General features: G+C 39.8%; 1 protein-coding gene across 1 annotated transcript; it reads right to left on the bottom strand.

Annotated features, from left to right (window-relative positions):
• Window positions 1-100: 100 nt before the first annotated feature.
• SLC35D2 (solute carrier family 35 member D2) lies at window positions 101-21,178 on the bottom strand. Its single transcript, XM_080373247.1, is given in 13 exon segments — window positions 101-1,202; window positions 1,204-1,288; window positions 1,910-1,992; window positions 3,820-3,898; window positions 4,656-4,723; window positions 7,135-7,227; window positions 8,574-8,676; window positions 9,742-9,810; window positions 11,764-11,835; window positions 13,897-13,964; window positions 16,758-16,844; window positions 18,428-18,461; window positions 20,905-21,178. Coding segments are annotated over 13 exon segments (1,026 nt in total). The 5' UTR covers window positions 21,045-21,178; the 3' UTR covers window positions 101-1,157.
• Between the last annotated feature and the right edge of the window lie 219 nt (window positions 21,179-21,397).

Raw genomic sequence — 21,397 nt, forward strand, 5'->3', positions numbered from 1 at the left:
GCTTGCAGGGAATTGAGGACTTCAACAAGATGGATTACTCTGCTGTCTTCCAGTGCTGCAATGCTTCTACCATGTTTTCAAAGATCCTCAGAGACACAGGTAAGCATTATCAACTATATTTTCAGACAAAGAAATAAAGATACAGAGCAGTGCCATTATTGTCCCAGATGATAACCCAGACCACCAAATTCTAGGCTTTTTTTTTTAACCACTGGACCAGCCTTGCCCAGTGTAGCAACCCACTGAATTTGTTGATTCCTTGATCTGAATTTTAAGCATAAACTAGTACCAGATAAGCTTTCACTACATATGTAAGACAACATGACACTGAGCCTTTCTCCTCATTTAAACAGAAGTTACTCTTTCATACATCAGTTTCCCCTTTTGTAGTTCGTACATAGTAGCATCACTTCTCTGCAGCATCAAGACAGTTACAGACAAAACATCAGAGGACTGTGATATAAAAAGATGAATGTACCTAAACAAAAATAGATTTACCTTTGTTATCTCTCCTAATCACCTGTTTGGTACTGGCTCATACACAAGCAGAACACCATGATGTTATTTAGGATGAGGAAAAAAGGGAGAGAGAACGTCTATGCAATGTACTCTGAACAGACTAGGTGATATCCTGAATTCTTTAGTCAACACTTACACTGGGAACAATCTGAGGGTACATCTCCTCTTTGCCCCATACATTCTACATCATTTATACAAGAGCAAATGCATATGTGAAATCATTCTGAATCACTAGCATCTTCCATCTTTTCACTGGTATCAAAGATTGCACATGGCATAAGGCAATGGTGAATCAAGCCTCATGATCTTTACAGGGAGTTTTGCCTCAGAGAGTACCAGCAGACACTGAAACAGAACTCACAGATCTTGTTAAGTACAAATAGCACCAAAGTACAGGTAAATGAAGAATTTTACAATTTGAGATTTGTTCATGGCATTCCTTCCTATAAATCAGCTTGTGGTGTAAAAAAAAGCTAAAATTAAACTTGTCCACATGTAAAAAACATGGTGTGCAAGAATATTTCTGAACCAATGAACTGTGTGCATATCTGTGGCAATTGAGGTAGATTTTTCTTCTTGTTCCAAATATTTTCCAGCATATACTTATTTAAGTCCTCAGTGATGCTAAACTTATATCTTCAGTCTCCTTCAAGGCAGGCATTTTGGTTAACTCTTTGCCTCAGGAAGTGCATTCTCTTCATCCCCAGGTTGCATAGGCTTGCTGTTTCCTCTTAAGGTTAAAAACGAGTATCTCAGTCCTCCTGCCATACTGAAGAAAAGAGAATAAGCAGAGGTGTCAGAGATACCTGATGCTGTATACACCTTTTTATAGGTATGTACCTTCCCTTCCAAAAGTTTACAGAATACCAGACAGCATAAACTAGGAGTGCCTCAGAGCCATGCACGCTTTCTGAGAAACTAGCCCTGAGCAGACAAAGATAAATTACCAGTTGCTCCAACAGATTCATACAAACAGATGTAACAGTTCACCCAAGCACAAAAAGTAACAACTCACAAGCTATAACTCATATTCAATAGGCACAACTCATTCAGTGTTCTCACTTCCCACACCACTTGGCTTTTACTTGGAAGCCTCACAGCTCCAAACTGCTGCTTATAAAAAAAGAATGAACTCAATCCCACATAGTAAAACTACAGGCATGTTTCCATAGTTAAGATCCTACCACAGTAAGATTAAATATTTGAAAACAGACATGAAAAGATATAACTAATTGTAATGAACTTTACATCCTGAGGCAGTGCCTCCTCAGGCCAGTAAGTTTCAAAACTGCATCACCCAAACGGGCCAAAATAAACAAAACAAAACTGTATCTCATGGAGAACTTTTTTAACAAGTTTAACAAATAGAGGCTATTGAAGTTCCACTCACCAAATATTTAGTCCTATAAAGTTTAACACGGAGAATATGTAATCTCCACCAATCAACATTCCAATGTAAGCAACGGATATATTCTGAAAAGGAAACAAAAGCCATGCATTTATTGAACTCAGTTTTCATCTCCAAGAATATGAATTATATAAATTAATTTACTTTTCTAGGGAAATAGCTACTCTCTTGTTGGCTACTCTAAATTGGCATTTAAATTAGTTTAATGGGATGTCAACCTTATGCGTAATGTAACAGTCACATAAAATAACAAAATCAGTATGTTATCTAAATGCATGCAAAGCACTGAGAGTGACTTTCTGAGGATTAAAAAGAAAATAAAGAAAATCAGCTATTTGATATTACGCAAAATGAAGCTATGGCCACCTTCTGAAAATGTACTTCCTTTTAATCTTTGGAAGGCTCCTTTCAAATCCCATTTCTTTAAAGCAGGTTTTGGGTTCTCAAGCCTAAGAAAGTATGCTTTAAAGTTACAATAAAAGCTTTTTTTTATTGCTTTAAAAGGGTTACCTCTTTACTTTGCCAGCTAAACATGCACTGAAAGCACTTGGCTCAAGTTCAAGGCAGGCACAGTTTAAAGATTCTAACTCTCACCCTGCCCCCATCAAGTTTTGGGAAAATTGTCCCCTATAGACAGAAGGAAAGCTATAGAACTCTGTGATCATTTTACCAGCAGTTGATGGTTTCAAATGTTTTAGCAGCTAGCCTGAACAATGACATCATTTCTACCAGTTTCTACTGGTAACTACTGCATCATAAAGTGCTTCTCAACTTTAAAGCTGTTTGAAATGTCTCAAAGACTATTACTGCTTAGAAAATAGAAATAGTTTTGCTCTATCTTAATGGTTTGATGCAGACATATAAAATCTAGAAGAATGCTTTCAGGGCCACAGAATGAAAACTACTACGCTAATCTTGTCAGCTTTCAAAAAAAAAAACTGTAGGAAGACAAGTACCATCTTCCTTTTGCAGATTTTGCTGTGCTAGAGGTATTGTTTTCCTTAGTCACCCATGCAAGTGAGCATCTTGAGGATTGTTATTCCTGTGCCTAAGCTAGTTTGGATTCTGATAGTTCTTTGGCCCACAACTGCACAAGTTTTATCTTTTACTACAACTCTTCTTACAGCTTACAGCTCCATGCTTCTCTCCAAACTGGCTTACAAAGTTACTTGGGCAGTCAGTGATATTCCCAACTCAGACATGCTGGCCTCATCAAGACAAAGGAAGTTGTACTGATTTTAAATTAAACTGGGTTAGAGAAAACAGACTGTAAGGACACCAAGTTCAGTTTTTAAGACATGCATATTTTGGTGTTGAACAAACAGACCAGAATTTACAAAAACCAAAATGAAATAGTCCATTCAGCTAGAATAAAAGTTGTCACAGAGGCTGAAGCAGCTGACCATAGAGCAATACACTCTTTAAGACAGCTTAGGCATTACTCTGTATCTATGAATGCCCTATGTATTTGCAAAGACATGAGTTCAGCCCAGAGTGAAAGTAGGTTAGTCTGTTTCAGTTTGCAATGGATTTACACCAGCCCACCTTGACTAACTTACAGTAAACTAGTAAAGAACAGAAGCAGGTGACAGTACCTGATGCAATGTGGTTAAACATACATCTTTTAATCAAAGTGGTTCAAGTTGCTCTTGTAGGAAAAAACCCCAACCCTCAATACTCACATTACTTTCTAACTTACACCTGAGCTTCAATGGAAGAGAACAAACCACACATCACTTTGTGGTGTGACCTTGTTTGGCACAAGCAGTGTCCCAGTATTAGCCCTCATTTTGAGTTTCCAGCTCAAAGCATAATCAGGGTCACTGCAGAGTCAGTGCTTTTCCCTGTCTACTTGAGTATTCTCATCTTCCTCTTCTGCCTCCATAACTCACCTTGATGGCACCAACCACTGTCGTTGTGAGTGCAGAATTGTAATGACTGCATAGGACAGTAGAATACATCAAGAGAAACCTAAATAAAGGAGAAAATTATATAACTTCCTCTCAGGGAGCTCAGAAGTTTAGCAATGCTTTGAAATGTTCAACATTTTCTGGATCAGTATTTTGCTGGCATCTTTGATCCCACCTGTTCTAAACCCTAAAAAAAAAAGATTCTGTGATCTGTATTTTAGGTTAATGACGTGCAGATACAGAGTACTCAAAATACATGTTAAAATGTGCTGCTTGAGCTCTAGCAGAGTCATCCCTATTCTCTGTGATTCTTACATGTCAGTATTTGAAGTTACTTTCACCCCTTATTTTGTGATGTGTAAAAGAGCAGAACAAGATCCAGCTAATTTTTCCATTCTTCCTTTGACTCTGCAATTTCAACAGGAACAAAGCATTAATTCATTACTTCTGAGTCTTCCATACTTTTCCAGGTACTCTAAAGAACAAACTCACTGAAACAGTTCCTGTACTGAAGGGCTTACATTCTATTAACTGCAAAGAAGTTAGGTAGTCAGAACAGCCAGCCAGCAGAGATACTCAGTACAGAAAGCAAAAAGATAAATGTCATGTTGACCACCGTACTGTGAGATCAACAACACAGACAGTACTGAAACAGTTATTTACACTATTAGAAATAATTAACAGACAAGACAGAAGCTTGGGGGAACAATAAATTGTCTTTTATTTTTAACATAACTTATTAGTGTGTCTTATATCTGTGATTTGCAATTTGAAACACTGTCATTAAAATGTCTTACATGATTGTCATGTGTCCTTACCCCAACAAGCAGGAAAGAATAAATTGAAAGACAAATAAAAAATTTGTCCAGTGCTGGAAATGTGTCACCTATTAAAAAAAAAAAAAGGCCAGAATCACGTGCTATATAATCAACTGTACACACACATAAAATGTAATTAATATGAAAATGTGCAAAATCACACTATACATTTGATTCATGCTATAATTATGAAACATTATACTATGACTGGAAACAGTTTGATGCATTTAACTTCAGAGACAACAGGATGACAGCACAGATGATAACTAAACACATTCTTGTAATATGTATAGCATAGCAGTGCAGATATAAAACTACACACTGCAAGCAATGACTATAAATAAAATACAGAGAATTTTTGGGTTTATATTTACTGATACAGATACCAATACTGTGATTAATATTATATAATAAATAGTATTGATATGAGACAGAGAGAAAAAGCAAATAATCTCCTTGAAATCTATTTCATACTATAGATTCATTCACGAACTGCTTTCCAGGTCCAAGCCTGCATTTTTGAGCTCAAAAGTAGATTAAATAAGCATTACTAAGGTCTCTCACCAATGACAGTCAATGAAAAAGCTAAAACATCACTTTGAAGTCTGCTCCTTACTGATGAGCAGCAAACACACAGTGCCACACAACAGTCACTAAGAAACCTGTCACAGATTCTTCTCCATCTCTAGTAACTCCAGGATATGCCTCATATTAATCTGGTTAGTTTAAAGTCACCTGTATTAGCATAAAACACAGCAAAAGCTGAACACATCTGTGAGAAACAGGATAAAGGCTGTTAGTTTCATGCTGAGCTGTGGCTAACTAAGCCTCCACCACCTGAGGTAATATATTAGAGGGACCTCGGGCAGCTCTTCCCTGCTAGAATAGTGTTGGTGTTCAACAACAAACCGCAAAGTATTACAGAGAGACATTCTGGGGCTTCCTTTCTCTTCCACTGCATTGCACTTTCCTGTCCTCCCAGCCAGCCAGCTGGTGAAGGAGAAGTGAACTGGGACACTCACAAACTGCAGTCACTACAAGACATGGCAGCTACATACCAGAGACATGGTAGCTACATACCAGAACTAGCAAGAGGAGCAGAAGCCATCTTCCTATCACATAGACATGGTACTGATATTTTGACTGGCAAAAGATACATGCTGTGCATTGTCTAGATCAAGGCAAAAAGCACTGCTAGGGTAAAAGCAAGCCAACTTCTATGGCCTGAAAATCTACTAAATACAGGTGTTACCTATAATGATTTGTTGCTTTTCATCAGTATTTTTCCATTTACTCGCTTTTTTCTGTGATTTAATCTCTGGGCATCACATTGATGCTAGTTATCCATGCCATTTAATGGGACTTTCAATATCAAGTGACCAAGCCAATTCATATGCACAACAGGCACTGTGCTTTTCTCTGGTATTTATTTATACTCACCAGGTAATTAAGCATTAAATTGTTTGTGCCAAATCAACACGTGTACACAACACACTATTTTTCCCACGGAATAAACCTAGCAATAAGGTAAACTTCCCTGTTCAGACCTCCCAAAATGCCTCCAGCCCTGCCTGCTGGGAAAGCAGTTGAAACCTTACAGACATACAAACTTGGCCCCCACTATGTCTGTCAAGAAGGGCGTCAGCTGCATTTTTCTGAACTGGCACCAGGTCATGCTGAACTGATGTTACAAGAAGCGAATTCATATTCAAAGCAGATGTAAATCCATCATTTTCAGGGAATGACAATTTTTCCACTTAAAGCAGACTTCTAAGAACACAATGACAAAATCACGTGAGTTCAGGGCACAGTAACATACAACAGAGGACACTGGAATGATTTATGACACCCCCAAGCTCTGTAACAATTTTCAGTGGCAAAACTCAAAACGTTTCTAAAAAGGAATATGAGTGTCTAGACTCACTTTACTGGTAAGAAAAGGGCAACTCAGCTAGTCTATGATAGAGCCTGAAAAACACATATCTCCTGGTCTTATACTTTACGCACCAGGACACACTGCCTATGGTATTATACCGAGTTATGATTAGCTATGGAGTCATGCTGTCGTTCTGTAAGAATGTAAAACGTAAGTTACTAAGCTAGACTGAGACTAAACAGGAATCTGTTCTGTGCATCAGAATGAGAGAAAGACTGGAAATTGTCTGGGTTTGGTATTTGCAATCTCGTTTTAGAGCATGTGGCAAATCACACAGTGCAGCTGGATTCCCAACCAATTGCTCTGGCTGAGAGCTCCCAGTCATACATCAGTTCTTAAACAAAGGTTCATATAAAGGCTATCACACAAATTCAGCTTCTCCTTAGAGTGAATCATTAGAAGTTCTTACCTGTGAAGGGCAAGTCCAGGTCACGAGTTTCAAATACTAGTCACTAACATGGGTGTAGAATTACCTCTTCAAAAAACAAACCAACATGAATAAAATAACATTATCAGTCTGAGATACTCAATATTGCTGCTTACCTGCTGAAAGTCTCCAGTAGAAAAGCTAATAATAACTGTTGGAACCACCATGAAGCAAGCATTATAGAAAAGGACACCGTATTTTCCCAACTCCTGTAAAAAGTAAAACACAGTGCTTGGAACTACAAGCCATTTGTAAGCAAGATACTAAATATTACACCGGCAATCCTTCTGACATTGTTGTCAATGAGCAGACAAAACATAATACGTTTCAATTTAAAATACAAGCTTGCTGTCACTGGATTCAGTGTTTAGTACTGAGCTGAGTTTCCACTTCAGTCACTTTGTCTGTAAGCTCAGCAGACTATTACTACTCTGCTATACCTTGGACAGTTTCTACACAACAGCAGCTAGTCAGAAACTTCCCAAGGCACTGGTCCAGACTGCTTTGTTTTAGACTGCACATATGACTCTGCTAGACCAAGGGATTACCCATTCCATCTACGGCAAATCATCCACAAAAGCACAGCGCAGAGTGGCTCCCTGGGGTCAGTGTAACAGGAAAGTTAATGGAGTCTAACTCCTAAATGGAGCATCTATAATTACTGGTAACTGATGTAACTTCAAGCAGCTTGAGGGATGCCGTATATCTTGTTGGTTAACTTGCTTGACACAAAGGCAGAAGATTAGGGGAATGAAAAAACAGCCTTCCCTTCCTCTAGATTCAGCCACACTACTTAGCAAATCTCTCCAGCTTATCTCTTGCTTTAAAATGAAACACGGTATTTTGCAGAAAACTGTGGAGCTGTTAAGTGCTGCTTATAATGCATTTCATGTGACTCCAAAGATATATATTTCCTCTGTACAGACTGTACCACAAAAGTTAGCGACAAAACCTCTATCTAGCATCTCCAGGACTGCTCTTTGCTATGGCTTGGTACATTTTCATGACACTGTATTTGAAGAACAGTCTGGTCAATGTTTACATAAAGTGTAATGTATCAAGGTACTTCCTAATTCTTTGGCATACTGGGGTTTGGTGTAGACTTGCATATCACTAGTTGTGGTTACTGACTCAAACTGGACTGGTCTCTGCTCACACCCACAAGTTTATTTTACATAAACCTCACTTTAACCGTGTTTCTATTCAAAAACTCATCTTTCTTAGATATATGTATCAAGTGTACAGGTAAACAATTTGCTTTTGGTCTGGATTTATTTTATTTTATTAGGCAAAAGCAATGTTTTAAAGCCACTACAAACTCTGTTTAAAAGACCTGGGAGAAAATAAAATACACTGCTTATCTATGCTTGGCCTGAGATACTAGTAAGTTTTTCCCAGGCTGTTTTGTATTAAGGATGCACATATCCACAAAAATAGAAAGCAAATGAAAGAATTTATTAGTTCATAACTGTATGTTCATAAAGTCACATAATAAGAACCTGCTGTTAACCATATCATCATAAAGCTAAATTCAACCTCATCATCCCACAATTACCTTTGGATCAATTTTCTGCTTTGTGTAAACTCCATTTGCCGCTGTGAAGATATCATTTAGCAATACAAAGGTGTAGCCCTCCAGATTAAAAGACAGATCAGACCTGGGGAAGAATTATTATATTGCAAATAAGCAAAAAGCATAAAATGCATTGCATTACCTTGTTTACGTAGAGAAATATCATAGACAGATGAGGAAATGCAAATCGTGAGAACTCCAGCAAGTCACAGGTTTTGCTTTAAACCTTCTTTGTAAGTCAAAGTACTTCACATTTCTGCAGTCACAGGACCATCACAAATGAGTCATTGGAGTGTTCCCAGTACTCAGTAAGGAAGTGGAAGGAAATGTTCAGTTTTTGTTCTGAGAAAGATTCCATCTGTCTCAATCCTGACAACCTGTCCAATTATTACTGAGTATACTAATCTATTTCTTTTAACAGAAAAAGTAACTAGGGAATAAAATCTGACTACTTGTTCTTTACAGTCAGACCAGACATACTGTCATCCTTTCTGTTTTGACTAGAGGTATGTTTTGACATACCTCATGGATATAGGGTAATTCATTTAATAGGACATGGCTCTATCCAAGTCACATCACATGGAAATTATTTACCTTTTTACCTAACAAAGCCAAGAAACAAAAAATAACATTACATTTCCACTTAAATAAAGGAATATTCAAACAGAAAGAAAAGAGAGGAGACTAGCATACAAGTGCTTTGTGAGCTTAATCTCCCTTCTCCCTTTTGAACTTGTACAAAGTGATGAAAAAATAGACACTGCCTAACTCAAAACAATATTTGACAACCAAAACATCACTCTTTCTATCCAGACCAAGAATGTGTTTTTATAAGATTATTAAAATACACTGACACTATGAAATAAAAGCAGCATTCCTCACACAGTTTTAACTTGCTTCATTTATGATCCTGCAAACGTGGAAAACCTAGAGCGAAAAAAAGAAGCACCCATACTTCCAGCTGGAGTTAAATTTTTGCCTTTGTATTCCTGCACCTCCCCATGATGTCACTAGACAGATTTTCCAAATCAACTTAATCCAGAGTAACTGATCTCAACTTAGGTTTACTTGGCACTTAACAAGGAAAAAATCCTCCTGTTTTCCCTCCTCTCCTAACATGACTTCAACATGTAACAAACAAAAACCTTACCCAGCTGCTATGAAAGCCCCGAGAATGATGGCAAATACGCTGACTATAATACTCAGTGGGTATCGTTTCCTGTAGGCAAAAATTAGACAGTTCACATATTCATTATTTGAAGAGGAGATTAAATGGCTGTTTGCCTGAAAAGTTCCAAAGTAATTAGTAATCACAGAACATTTAACAGGAGGGCACAGTCTTGATAATCTTACAGAAGCAATGTGATTGATCGTATGCCACGCTGTCAGACTTTGGCCTGGAGAACAGAGATTGAAAAAGCATTGTGAGCATTCTACTACTAGATAATTCTGAAAGTGAAGATTAAAGGCTTAAAGTAATAGCACTGGAACAAACTGTAATTTACTGTGTATTGCTATTCATAATTTACATATTTCAGTGTCTTCCAGTAATCCAATAAAGGAAAATCACTACACATCTCTCATGCAATTTTTCATCTCACTTTTCTTGGGTAAGATGCTGTACAGCACACTATCTGCACTATCTGAGCTATTTTTTAAATAGACACTTATTTTGCAGTCGAACTAAAACCTTGTACTTGAAGGGGAAAGCATGGAAGCTTATGATAATTCTTTACTACATCCACATCAGCACTGCCATAGAGCAGGGAAAAGGGTACTGTAAAACTATTCTGCTTCTTATAACTGTATTACATTATTTATAAATGTCTTAAGTACTTCTTTTTGCACCATACCGCAATGTGCCTTACAGACATTCCCCTACTCATTCTCTCAGGCTAGGCCCCAGCTCTAAGCTGGCCTGTAAGAAACGATCCATTAGGGGAAAAAAAAAAAAAAAAAAAAAAGTACAATGCTCTTGGAGAAATCCTGTGTGTCAAAGAAGCACAGCTGTGGACCACTGTCCCAACAACAAAGCTGTATGCAGTCTTTAGATATATTAGGCTTTGATCATATGGACTTCCTACAGTAATAGCCCAAACTTTGACTGCTTTTCAAATCCTGAGGTAAGCCAGCATAGACTCTCTGGAGTCCTTTCATCGTCAGCCCTGAGGAAATACTGCAGCAGTCTGTAAGAATACAGCATTCTGCTCTTCAGCTTCCCTTAGCTGAAGATGCTGCTTGCACTTACAACACCACATTACTGTCGTCCAGCTGAGAACTGATAACAGCCTCACTGACTCACATTTTCCTCACTTGTAGGAGTCCTCAGGCCAACAGGAGAAGACAGCAAGTTCTCCTTTCCCTGTGTGAACCTACAACTGGAAAAGAATCCCAGAGCATCTCCAAATATGAATCACATAGATCAACTGCTGCTTCAGCCAAAAGGAGATGACAGTCTACTTGGGGGTTTTTTGAAAAGCTTTTCCCCTGGCAGTCACTCAGTGTTGCCTAGGTTCAGCTTCAGCAGACTGCTTTTCCCCTTGTGACCTCACCTTAACCAAGCACAAGCCATTCAGATAGGACTATGGTGGTGACAAAGTATGATACATTTATATTCCTGTTCTTCCAAGTCAGTTTAACTGAAACTAGTGCAATTCTTAACTTCTCATTAAAAATTATGGTGGTACCTATAATTAAGGAGTTTCTTATCTAACAGCATGTGATTAGGTGTTTTGCTTCATTAAACTGGTATGTTTTTAGACTTGGGCCAGAAAGCTACTCTACATAAGCAGACTGATGTACTATCATCACTGTTTTGTGACATAAGGATCTGTCTGAAGGACTCTGTAGCTTAGGGGCCTTCAAGACAAGACACAAACCATAACTGCTGGAAGTGCCTGAACTGTGCTCTGCTTACCTGATTCTTGTGCAACAGTTAAGAGAATGAGCTCTGTAAATGAAAACAAGCTGAAAATTTTTTCCTGTACTCACTAAAATACGTGCATCTATGTCTTCAAAAAAAGTTGCATAAACCCACTTTCTTTGCTTTTCTCTACTTGTCAGTAAAAATCACTCATTCAATATTCTGACGAGATGCCACAAGTAATCCATTTGATACGATCTAAAATAAAGGTATCTTAAATAAAAAAAAAAAACACAAAAAAAGGATCACCCAAGTATGATGATTTCCAGCAGTAAAGTAAGTGGAATGGTAAACTTCCTGAGCACTGTAAACATCGGCAAACTGTCAAAAAAAAAAAATAAATCCAAACATTGCATCAGATTAACAGCGTTTTTATGTTCTAATTCTTATCTAATTTTCTGACCAGATGATGAAACCATTAGTCCAGCAACAAGCAACCCAAACAAATTCCCAGCCACTTGGCATATAAAATAAAATGTCAATCTGACACTAGAGGCAGGTTAGATAACCAAATCATTGAAAAATAACAAGATTTGCCAGTTTGTGCAACAATGCAACTGGCTACTTTCTAAAAGGTCCCTCTGCATCAGTGAAATGGAATATAAAAGCTGTTTTCTACCTAGCATAGCCCCTATGAAATAATTCTTACTGTAGAATTCATGGGCAGAGTAAGTAAAAATTATTTCTATTGTAAACTTAGAGGACATGCAATAAACCTGTCTCCAAAAACATATAACAAAAATAAAACACAAAGCAAAGCAAACATGCTTAATAAACAAGCTGTACTTTAAAAAAAGTAGAATAAATCCACAAGAAAAAATCAGAGCAAGTACAAGAAATTTGAAAGGTGGGATCAGCTTCAACTACAAAGAAACAGCTACTTTTGAACAACATATTGTTGGTCTACAAAAATTAATGCAGTTGGAAACACTTTTAATTAATTTGAGAAAACACCTGCATCTCACACTTTGTAAATCTGACAGCATGAACATGTGAATCATCTGTTTCAGATAAGTATTAGCAACTGCATTAATAAATTATATAAATCCTGTAAGAGTTTAATCACTTTAAAACAAACACTCTGAAGTTACGCATAGGACCATCTACACCTCAGACACAACCCAAACAAAGTGGAAAATTCCGTAATGAAACAAATGTCACAAAATGTAACAAAACACAATCTAACAAAACATTAATGGTAGAAACACTGCGGTCATTCTTACTTTTCTGTTATAAAAAAAATTTATTAATAGTAAACCTAGATGAGACATGTATATGTCAGCCATAGCAGGAGGAGATGGTGCGCTTACGTTTAAAATAACCTATTAAACTTTTTATGTTAAAATTACAGTTAGGGAAATGGGAAAGAAAAATCCATGATTTAGACTTTCACAGGATTGAAACTATGTCCATATTCACAATGGCTGAAGTGCTACTAAGGACAGTACTGCCAAAGTCCTTATGTCTGCCTGAGCAGTCACTGCAGTGCGGCAACTTCTGAATGCATATAACAAAGAGCTGCAGAATCAGGCATCTAATGCTGTTAGTCAGAGAAAATTAATTCTATAAACAAAAATAAATGTAAATGCATTTAATGTAATACATTTCCTCTCCCAGCATCTGTCTCAAAATGCTGAAAACCTGAAAAATTCTCCATTTTGATTTAGATTACTACCAAATCCTCAGGAGCCTGTAATAACATACAAGAAACCAATGCAATGGGTGTGCTGTATTCTGCAGACCTGGTGCAGCCATCAAGCTTCTGCACTCCTCTTCCACAGAAAATCTGGTCATTCAATCCGTTACAGCAGGTCCTCTATGTAACTTACACCTTTTTAGCACTAGCATGGAAGCAACTGTCATGGATCTATGCTTACAGGCATATGGAAGCTAGCAAGCCCTTCAGCAGTCTCCCCACAACCTGCTTTTGGTGCTCAGCAGGGCTAGGCCACTGTCACTACCCCACTACACCGTAGTTTTTTCCACCTCTTGGTGATACCTAAAATAACGTGCACTGACATCATGGTACAAATTTTTCCCTTGCTCTTCCTCCTTCAAAAATGTCTTACAGCTTTCAGACTCTCTGGTTAGGCTACCTAGGACAAGCTGGATGCTTGGGTGTGAGGGGAAAGTGAAAGCACCTTCATTATCACACAGTTTCTGTCAGTACAGGCCTGGCTAAGCCTACCTTAAAAGAAGCAGACAGCTTGTAAACAGATCAAATGTTTGGGTAAGTATTTTGTAACAGTGTCAGGGGCCTAGAGAGACAGACAGACACATTTAATCCCCTATGCAATGCTCTTCTTCAGTGTTTATTTTTTACCCCCACAAAGTAAAAGGGTAAAATCCAAACAGTCTACTTATAAATTCCATTTACTATACCTGAGTTTGCTGGTACTTGATAATCCACTTATGTGGTTTCCAACATAAATCAGAGGCAGAGGAAACAACTGTGATAAAATTAAAAGCACAACTCAGATTATTATACTTTGAAACACTGTTGAAACACTTGATAGAATTTGAGAACTGTAATATCAGATGTACTTTCAGGAAGAAAGAAGGTTTTTTTAAGGAAAAAAATGTAACTGGGCCGCAAACTGATCTGCAGCTCTCATTCATGTGAGCATTCACAACCACACTTTCACTACTTCATTAAAGGCTTGAAATCTACCTCTAAGGAGACTCAGGCTCCATTTAGAGTAAATGTCAATTAGTTTTATTTCAATGACTACAATCCTCAGACTAATACCCATTCTAACATTTGGATATTAGCTATAAAAGTAGTATTAATAACAGTAGCTGAATAAGCAAGAGAACAGGTGGAATAAAAGAATGAATAAACTGTTAAGTATGCTGTGCTTCTCTAGGTACTCCAATACATTAGAGTATGCCTCGAAGAGACACTGTTTCAGATCTGCCTGACAAATTACTCTATGCAAGATACTAGAAAGGAAAGTATTTACGTGTAAATGAAACTTTACCTTTTCCAGCTTCTACCATAATGAAACTGACTTGCACAGAAACACAAGGGCCCTAACACAATACAAAATAAAAACAACAGAACTTCAGAGCCTTCAGAAAAGGTACAAGTCATCCCTATAAAATATTCATCTGCAGCTCAAAGCTGTTAAACCTCCACCACAGAAAAGCTGCAGAAGATTGAAACCAATCAAAGTAATCAATGGAGACAGAGGTGGTGTGTACATCTAGTCCCATTCACCATCACTTCAGGAGAGCTGAAATGGCAGAAAGACAAAACAGATCTTCTATCCTAATGTGTAATAGCTGCTGTAGTGCCTACACATGCTTCAGGAGTCACTCTTCGTTGGAGGCTATGTCCTCTTAAAGCATGGTGCACTGGAAAAGCATACAGAGAAGTGGACTGCATTTTACCTGTGTTAAAAATTCTGCATTCCTTTTACAGCAGAGAGAGAGGAAAAAATGCAGTAAAATGTAATTAAAGTTAACTAGTTAACTTTTAAGTGAAAGTAACAGTAGCAGTAAACAGGACTATAAAGTAAACAGAAGTATAAGTTAATAATATTCAGCCTGTCTACGTAAGTTCGCAAAAATTTTGTAATGCACTATCTCTTCCACAGATTTTCATTTAGAAAACTTTATTTCATTCACAGGGTGAAAAAAGAGCTAACATTATATTGTCTTTCTTCTGAAATTAGTCAATTGTAAAGCCAAAAATACAACATTCAGCACAACATCAAAGATCAGCGACACATTTACTTTAAAAGGGTCAAGAACTCCAAAGCTTCGTCACTAAAATATGCACTTTGCTACTTCAGAACTCTAGCTGAAAGCACTAAACATAAACCAGTCCAGAAGTGAAAAGCAATGATAAACTTAGTGTCAATGAAAGCAAAAGTTGTCAAAAGCATAAGAAGCTGGTCAAAGGGTGCTTTAAAACATAAAGAAATCAACAATGAGCAATCCAGCTGATTCACTGGGACTAGTCAAATCCAGCACTACAAGCAATACGCAAGTGCTGGATGCTGCAGTGCTGACTGCTCCCAGCATATCCAGGAAAGTCTTCCAAAGGATAGATATTATGATGAGAAGGAAAACGGGTGCTGTATTTTTTTTATGCCTTTGTACCAAAGTTACAGTGAAGGCCACAGCAGAAACAGAGCATAGTGGGCCTGGGGGAGGCAGAGGGAAAAAGCTTTGCCAGATCTCAACAAGTTGTTTACATGTGGAACTCTCAAAACTACCACTGGGAAGCCTTCTTTCATATTTTGGAATAGATTAGGATTTTTCCATTTCATGATCAATGCTATAGATATTCTTAAGAGATTTTTTTACATACAGAAATGCCAATGATTTCAACATGCATTAAAAATAAACAGCATTCACCAATGGCTGGAGACATTCATAGTAAACCTCATACTGACAGTAAGACAAGATGCTGCAGTGAAGATGCTGGCCTGAACAGCTACGATATCTGAGCCCTGCAGCAAAGCTAACACTCTCTGTATCTCTGGAAAAACACTGACCAATACCCTGCAACAAGACATAAATACACAAGCTTATGCATCAAAGTAAAGCTCCAGCAACATTGCACATGGATGCAAAAATTTACAAGGGTCACTGATGTAGCCATTTCACATTCTAGTTCCCAATCTCAGATAAAAAAAGATCCTCCCATATCTTCTCTGTCCTGTCTCCTTAGACCAGACATACTTAAGGCCTGTACGTGCAGCTAGCCCCCACCCACAGTATTTTCAGTGGGCATTATTTTAGCCCCTCCTGTGGCACATAAATCTTACATTTGGAGTCAACTGTTGCTCAGGTTTTTGGTCTATCACATATTCTTCTTCTATTGTTTTATCACATCCCATTCAAATTTTCAAGCAGCCCTTCCCCCTTCACGCTGTGATCAAAATTCTTAAAACACAGCTCTCCCACTGATCCCACAGGGAGCTGTATAAATTCAGAAAAACACTTCAGGAATCTGAAAGAGTTCATCCAGCTGTATGAAGGTGCAGCACCTTTCCCCTGTACTGCGTAACAGAATGGCACCAGATTTCTCTGCAAACAAAAGGCCAGAATATTGTAGTAAAATTTAAATGATCAAATCCAGTATTATATGAAACAAAGACACAAATAATCACAGTCAACAAACAAACACAAACTTTTTTCTGTTCTTCTTTTATATCTCATCTCCAGAAGAAAGAATGCCACTATAAGAGGTAACATTTTCTTAGTAATATCAGGACCTATGTAATTCTTACCTTCACAGGTATACTTTTGTCAAAATCGGGGAAGTGAACAATCTTATTTAATTTTGACACATACAAGATAAGTATAGTGGCTGCCATCTAAACAAAAACAAAAAACAAGAAGTCATGTAAGAGCAAAATTGTAATGTATGAATGAAAGAACTGCTTCAAAAACAAAAACTTTATATGTATTTGACAAATGCTAGGTATTATGTATTTCTTTCAAAGAACACAGCACGCAACTAACAAACTATAATAACTTTATTCTTATCCATTTTGCCAGCTGTTTATTTAAAAGTACAATATAGACATATGCTTTACTAGCTTGAGAAAATTAGTGGCACCCTGCAAAATAATACATGCTGAAAAGGAGCTGAGAAAATAAAACAGGAAACCATTCCAGAATAACCAGGTTATTTTCACTCACAGCGTTGTTTAGTCTGCAGAATGACTCCTATAGCTTTTTTGGTAATGTGAAATGGTGGTTGTGCCTTGATCAGCCCCAGTGTTGACAACATTGAAGAAGAAATAATAAAGATATGGACAGAATGAATGACACTACCTGCACAATCACACATCGTAGGAGTTAATGCTGGCTACAAGAAGGAGAAAAAATGCTGAAATTTTCCTTATTCAAAAATACAATAATTGACTATCTAGGGGATGGGGCGGAGTCATGTTCTGCAGATTAAAGCATTATACCATACTATATGTGCTTTATAAAGTGTTCGGGAAAATCCTGGAAGGATCAGTCAACAAAATATGAAAATACCATTGAGTCTTAGGTTCTGCAAAAAACCAAAGCCATATCACTGCCCTTAACATAAACTATTGCCACGCTTTCTAGCCTTTGGCTTCCTCTGAAACATACATGGTTCCCTGCGCATTATGGATGTGTGAAACCATCTCTCCTCTTCTCACACAAGCAAAGGCTTTACAAGACATTTTACTCTCTTCAGCACCAAACAGCAGTGATGTCAGACTTGCAGTACCCTCTTTTCACATCTTCCTCACTACCCCTTAGTTTGTAAGGCTGGCAAAAGTAAATCCTCCCTTTTAAATATATTTGCCTAAGCAGCACTTGTTTCAAGGCTCCATCTTTCCCAGCCATCCCCCTGCATTCACATGTTCTTTATGGACCATGTACACAAACATTTGAACTTTGGTTTCACTATGATGCCTACTAACAACAAAAAAAACCATATTCCTGCTGTAGTACTTCAAATTGCCCACAGGAAAATAAGGCAAAAAAGAACCAAAATGGTGTGGTAGTCCTACTGGAAAACTGCTGGGAAAGGGGGGACAGATTTAGGAAGAAATACACAGTTTGTCTGCAAATAAGGGCAGTATTTCTGCATATAACCAACAAATGCTCAAGGACTCTCACAGGATCTATTGCCAGAACAAATCTTGCTAGTTTGGAAGGCCAGGTCTCATAATCGCTGAACTCTGTAAGAGAAATAAACAACATTTCCAATCCTTTATGTGACTTTTCACAGGAAATAGTTTTGACTTGAGCCAAAACTTCCTCAATCTCACTAAAGCAGATTATTTTTCCCTACAGTGTATCTAAGAAGACAATCAGTGCAGTATAACAGAGATTTGCACCCCTATCTCCATGCTAACATTAGTTTCACTTAAAAATAATGAGTACATTTAGTATGCTTTACTTGTGAACATACCTGTCCAATTCCTAGAAACATGGGTGATGGGAAGCTGAAAAGCATAAACAGACATTTAATACTGAGGAAAGGGAAAAGGGAAAAAAAGTTTTAAATTTAGCACCAAATTCAACAACTGGACATGTGGATGATTGGCCTGTCTTTCAGAAGAGAACAGCTATGCTTATTGGAGTCCTAATACTTTATTTCTGCAGCAAAACACAAGCTGCATCCAAATAATATAGCATATATGCTGTTGATCAATTCTAAATTGCTACTTGTTTTGGGGATATTTGTGAGTGAAGGTAACACACCTGGAGAACTCAAACAACGCATAATTCTTTGAGTGGCCTCACATATAGACTATATCTCCTGAGATGGTATATAGTAAGTTAAACCTCTTGCACTTGTCCTAGCTTGGAAGCTTATCTCCACAGCCCAAACACGCAATGTTTTTGTGAAAAGAAAGTACCTAGGTAAATGTTGTAGAAATGTCTATTTTCTGCTAAAACAGCCAAATTCCTACCATACCCCTTCAGTTACCTTTAACTAAAAGCATGGATACTTGAATGTTAAGAAAGCAGAAGCTTTAGCAGGACACCTGAAGAGCCTGAGTGTCTCCACTTTTTCCCCCCACTCCACAACAAGTTAAAACAAATAAAGGTGCGGCAGTAACTGCTGATTCTCTGTAAGCATATTGAAACTCAAGCTGTTTATGATGGATGATTGCTTCGTGCCATAACCAGCAGTGTCTGCAGCCTCTCTGCCCAAAAGGCTTAACATGTCAAGGAGGTCCCTGAACATGAAAGCACCTACTGCCTCCCCGGAGTCACCCAGCATTTTGCTGGACTGCACTGTCAGGGATTGCCACAAACAAACCTGCACCCAGGGAACTAAATAAACCCCATTTTACTGTCTGTGCACACCTGCACTAACAAATGCCTATCAGGAGAGTCCACATTTTCAACAAGCTTTGTAATTTTACATTATTAAGGCTCCTTGAGTTTGTGGCTCTTTATCACACAAGCAACCAGGAACTACCACACTGCTACTCGGTGTGCTGAGAAAGGTACATCTCAAATGAGCACCACTGGGATGGCAACATAGTATTAGCGAAAGAAAGAAACACTGAACTGCAGCAGGGTGGCCATAAGGACACTGGAGTTGTAACACAGAGAAAGGGTTAGGATCTGCCGGTAGCAACAGAGATTGCAGGAAACAGAGATATTTGGGGGTGGGGAAAGAGCGAAAAACCCCAGGATTTCCATTTATGACATGACACCTAGTGTTTTGCTTTGTTTTTACAGCTACATCATATAAGTATGGAGACTTCACTCATCTATGTGACACAGATTTCACCAGACGTTTTTTACTTGCTGAGCCCTTAACGTTCCAGTGATGCTGTAAGCTCTTTATACAAAATTTAGGCTTACTGATGGCCATGCTATCCTTGATTATCTTTCACGGATGTGCTAGATGTACACCAGGGACTTGGAGCTGCAGATTGTACAATAAAAAACACTATAAAACAAAATCTCAACTTGCCTCATCTGTCCTTTCTGGAGGATGTTATATACAGCCGCTATGTATTCAAATAGCACTGAATGTTAGAAAATAAGAGCAAGTTCTGCTTTTTAACTTTTTTCCTTTTGTTTTTTTTTCCCTTTTCTGTTTCTAGTTCATAATGAGCTATATAACCTCATGATATATACATTATATCTCATATCATATATATGACAATATATGACCATATAAGATAATGAGCATAACCAGAGCAAAGCTTTTACGTAAAGAATATTAATCGTGACACCAAAGCTATATGATAACAGTTTCCTCTGGGACGCCCCATCAAGTCAAAGACGTTGCTCTTCAGTGTTTTTAGGACTAAGAGGTTTTATGAGGTTTGCTTTTCATTTTTGGCAGCCTCAGAAAAGAAAGGCATTGGCAGGAAGGTAACAAGATTGCCTGGCACAAACACTTAGGGGAAATGTTGCCTTGTCGAAGGGTCTGATCGATCCGGTGCAACCAGCAAAACGCCTGCCTCGGCGCTGGGAGAAGCGAAGGGCGTTGGAGGGCAAGGCCGGCCTGCTTCAGAAATGCGCCTGCCAGGGACTGTGCCGGCGGGCGGGTGTCGCGGCAGCGGTACATACCGGGCTCACGCAGGCTCCGACACTGGAGAAATCGACCCGCGCCTCGGCACATCCCCCGACAGCCCCGGCACCGCAGCGCCGGTGCCCGTGCGCCAGCCGACGGCCCCGGGTCCCGAGCCGCACGCCCAGCCCGGGGTTATGCTGACGGGGAGGAAAACGCTGCCCCGACGGGCGGCGCGGTGCGAGGCGCTGCGGGCCGGTGCGGGGCCGCTCCGTTTCGGGAGCGAGGCGCGACCTGCTCTGGCCGGGAGGAGAGCGGTGCCGCCGCCGGGCCGCCCCGCAGCCGGGACAGGCCCCACCGCCCGCCCTGCCGCGGCCTGCGGCCCGACCCGCGCCGCCGGCCCTCACCTGTAGGCGCTGAGCAGGGCCTTGTTGACCAGCACGATGAGGAAGGAGCACGTCCCATAGAAGAGGGCTGAGAGCACCCTGGGCAGCGCCGGGGGCGCGGCGCCGCCCGCCACCTCCCCCACGGCCGGCCGGGCGCTCATGACGGCGATGAGTGGCGGCGGCGAGCAGGACCCAGCCTGCGACGGCCGGGCCACCGCCCCTCCGACCCGGCCCGGCCCGGCCCGGCCCGGCCCGGCCCGCCTCAGCCCGAGCGGCGGGGGCCGGCGGCGGCCGCGGGGCGCCCCCTGGCGGGGCGGGCTGCTGCGCGCAGCTCAGACGTGGGGGAGCTGCCCGCGGCGTCCCGCAGCCGCGCCTCGCCTGCCCGGCAGGGGGCTCTGCCGCCCGCCCCGCCCCCCAGCAGCCGCCGCGGGGCGACTCCGGCAGCGGCCGGCAGGGGGGGCGCGCGGGGTGAGGAGCCACCCGCCGCCCGCGGGAGCCGGCACGGCCGCGGTTC

Source organism: Falco punctatus, assembly GCF_963210335.1.
Source record: "Falco punctatus genome assembly, chromosome: Z".
NCBI lineage: Eukaryota > Metazoa > Chordata > Aves > Falconiformes > Falconidae > Falco > Falco punctatus.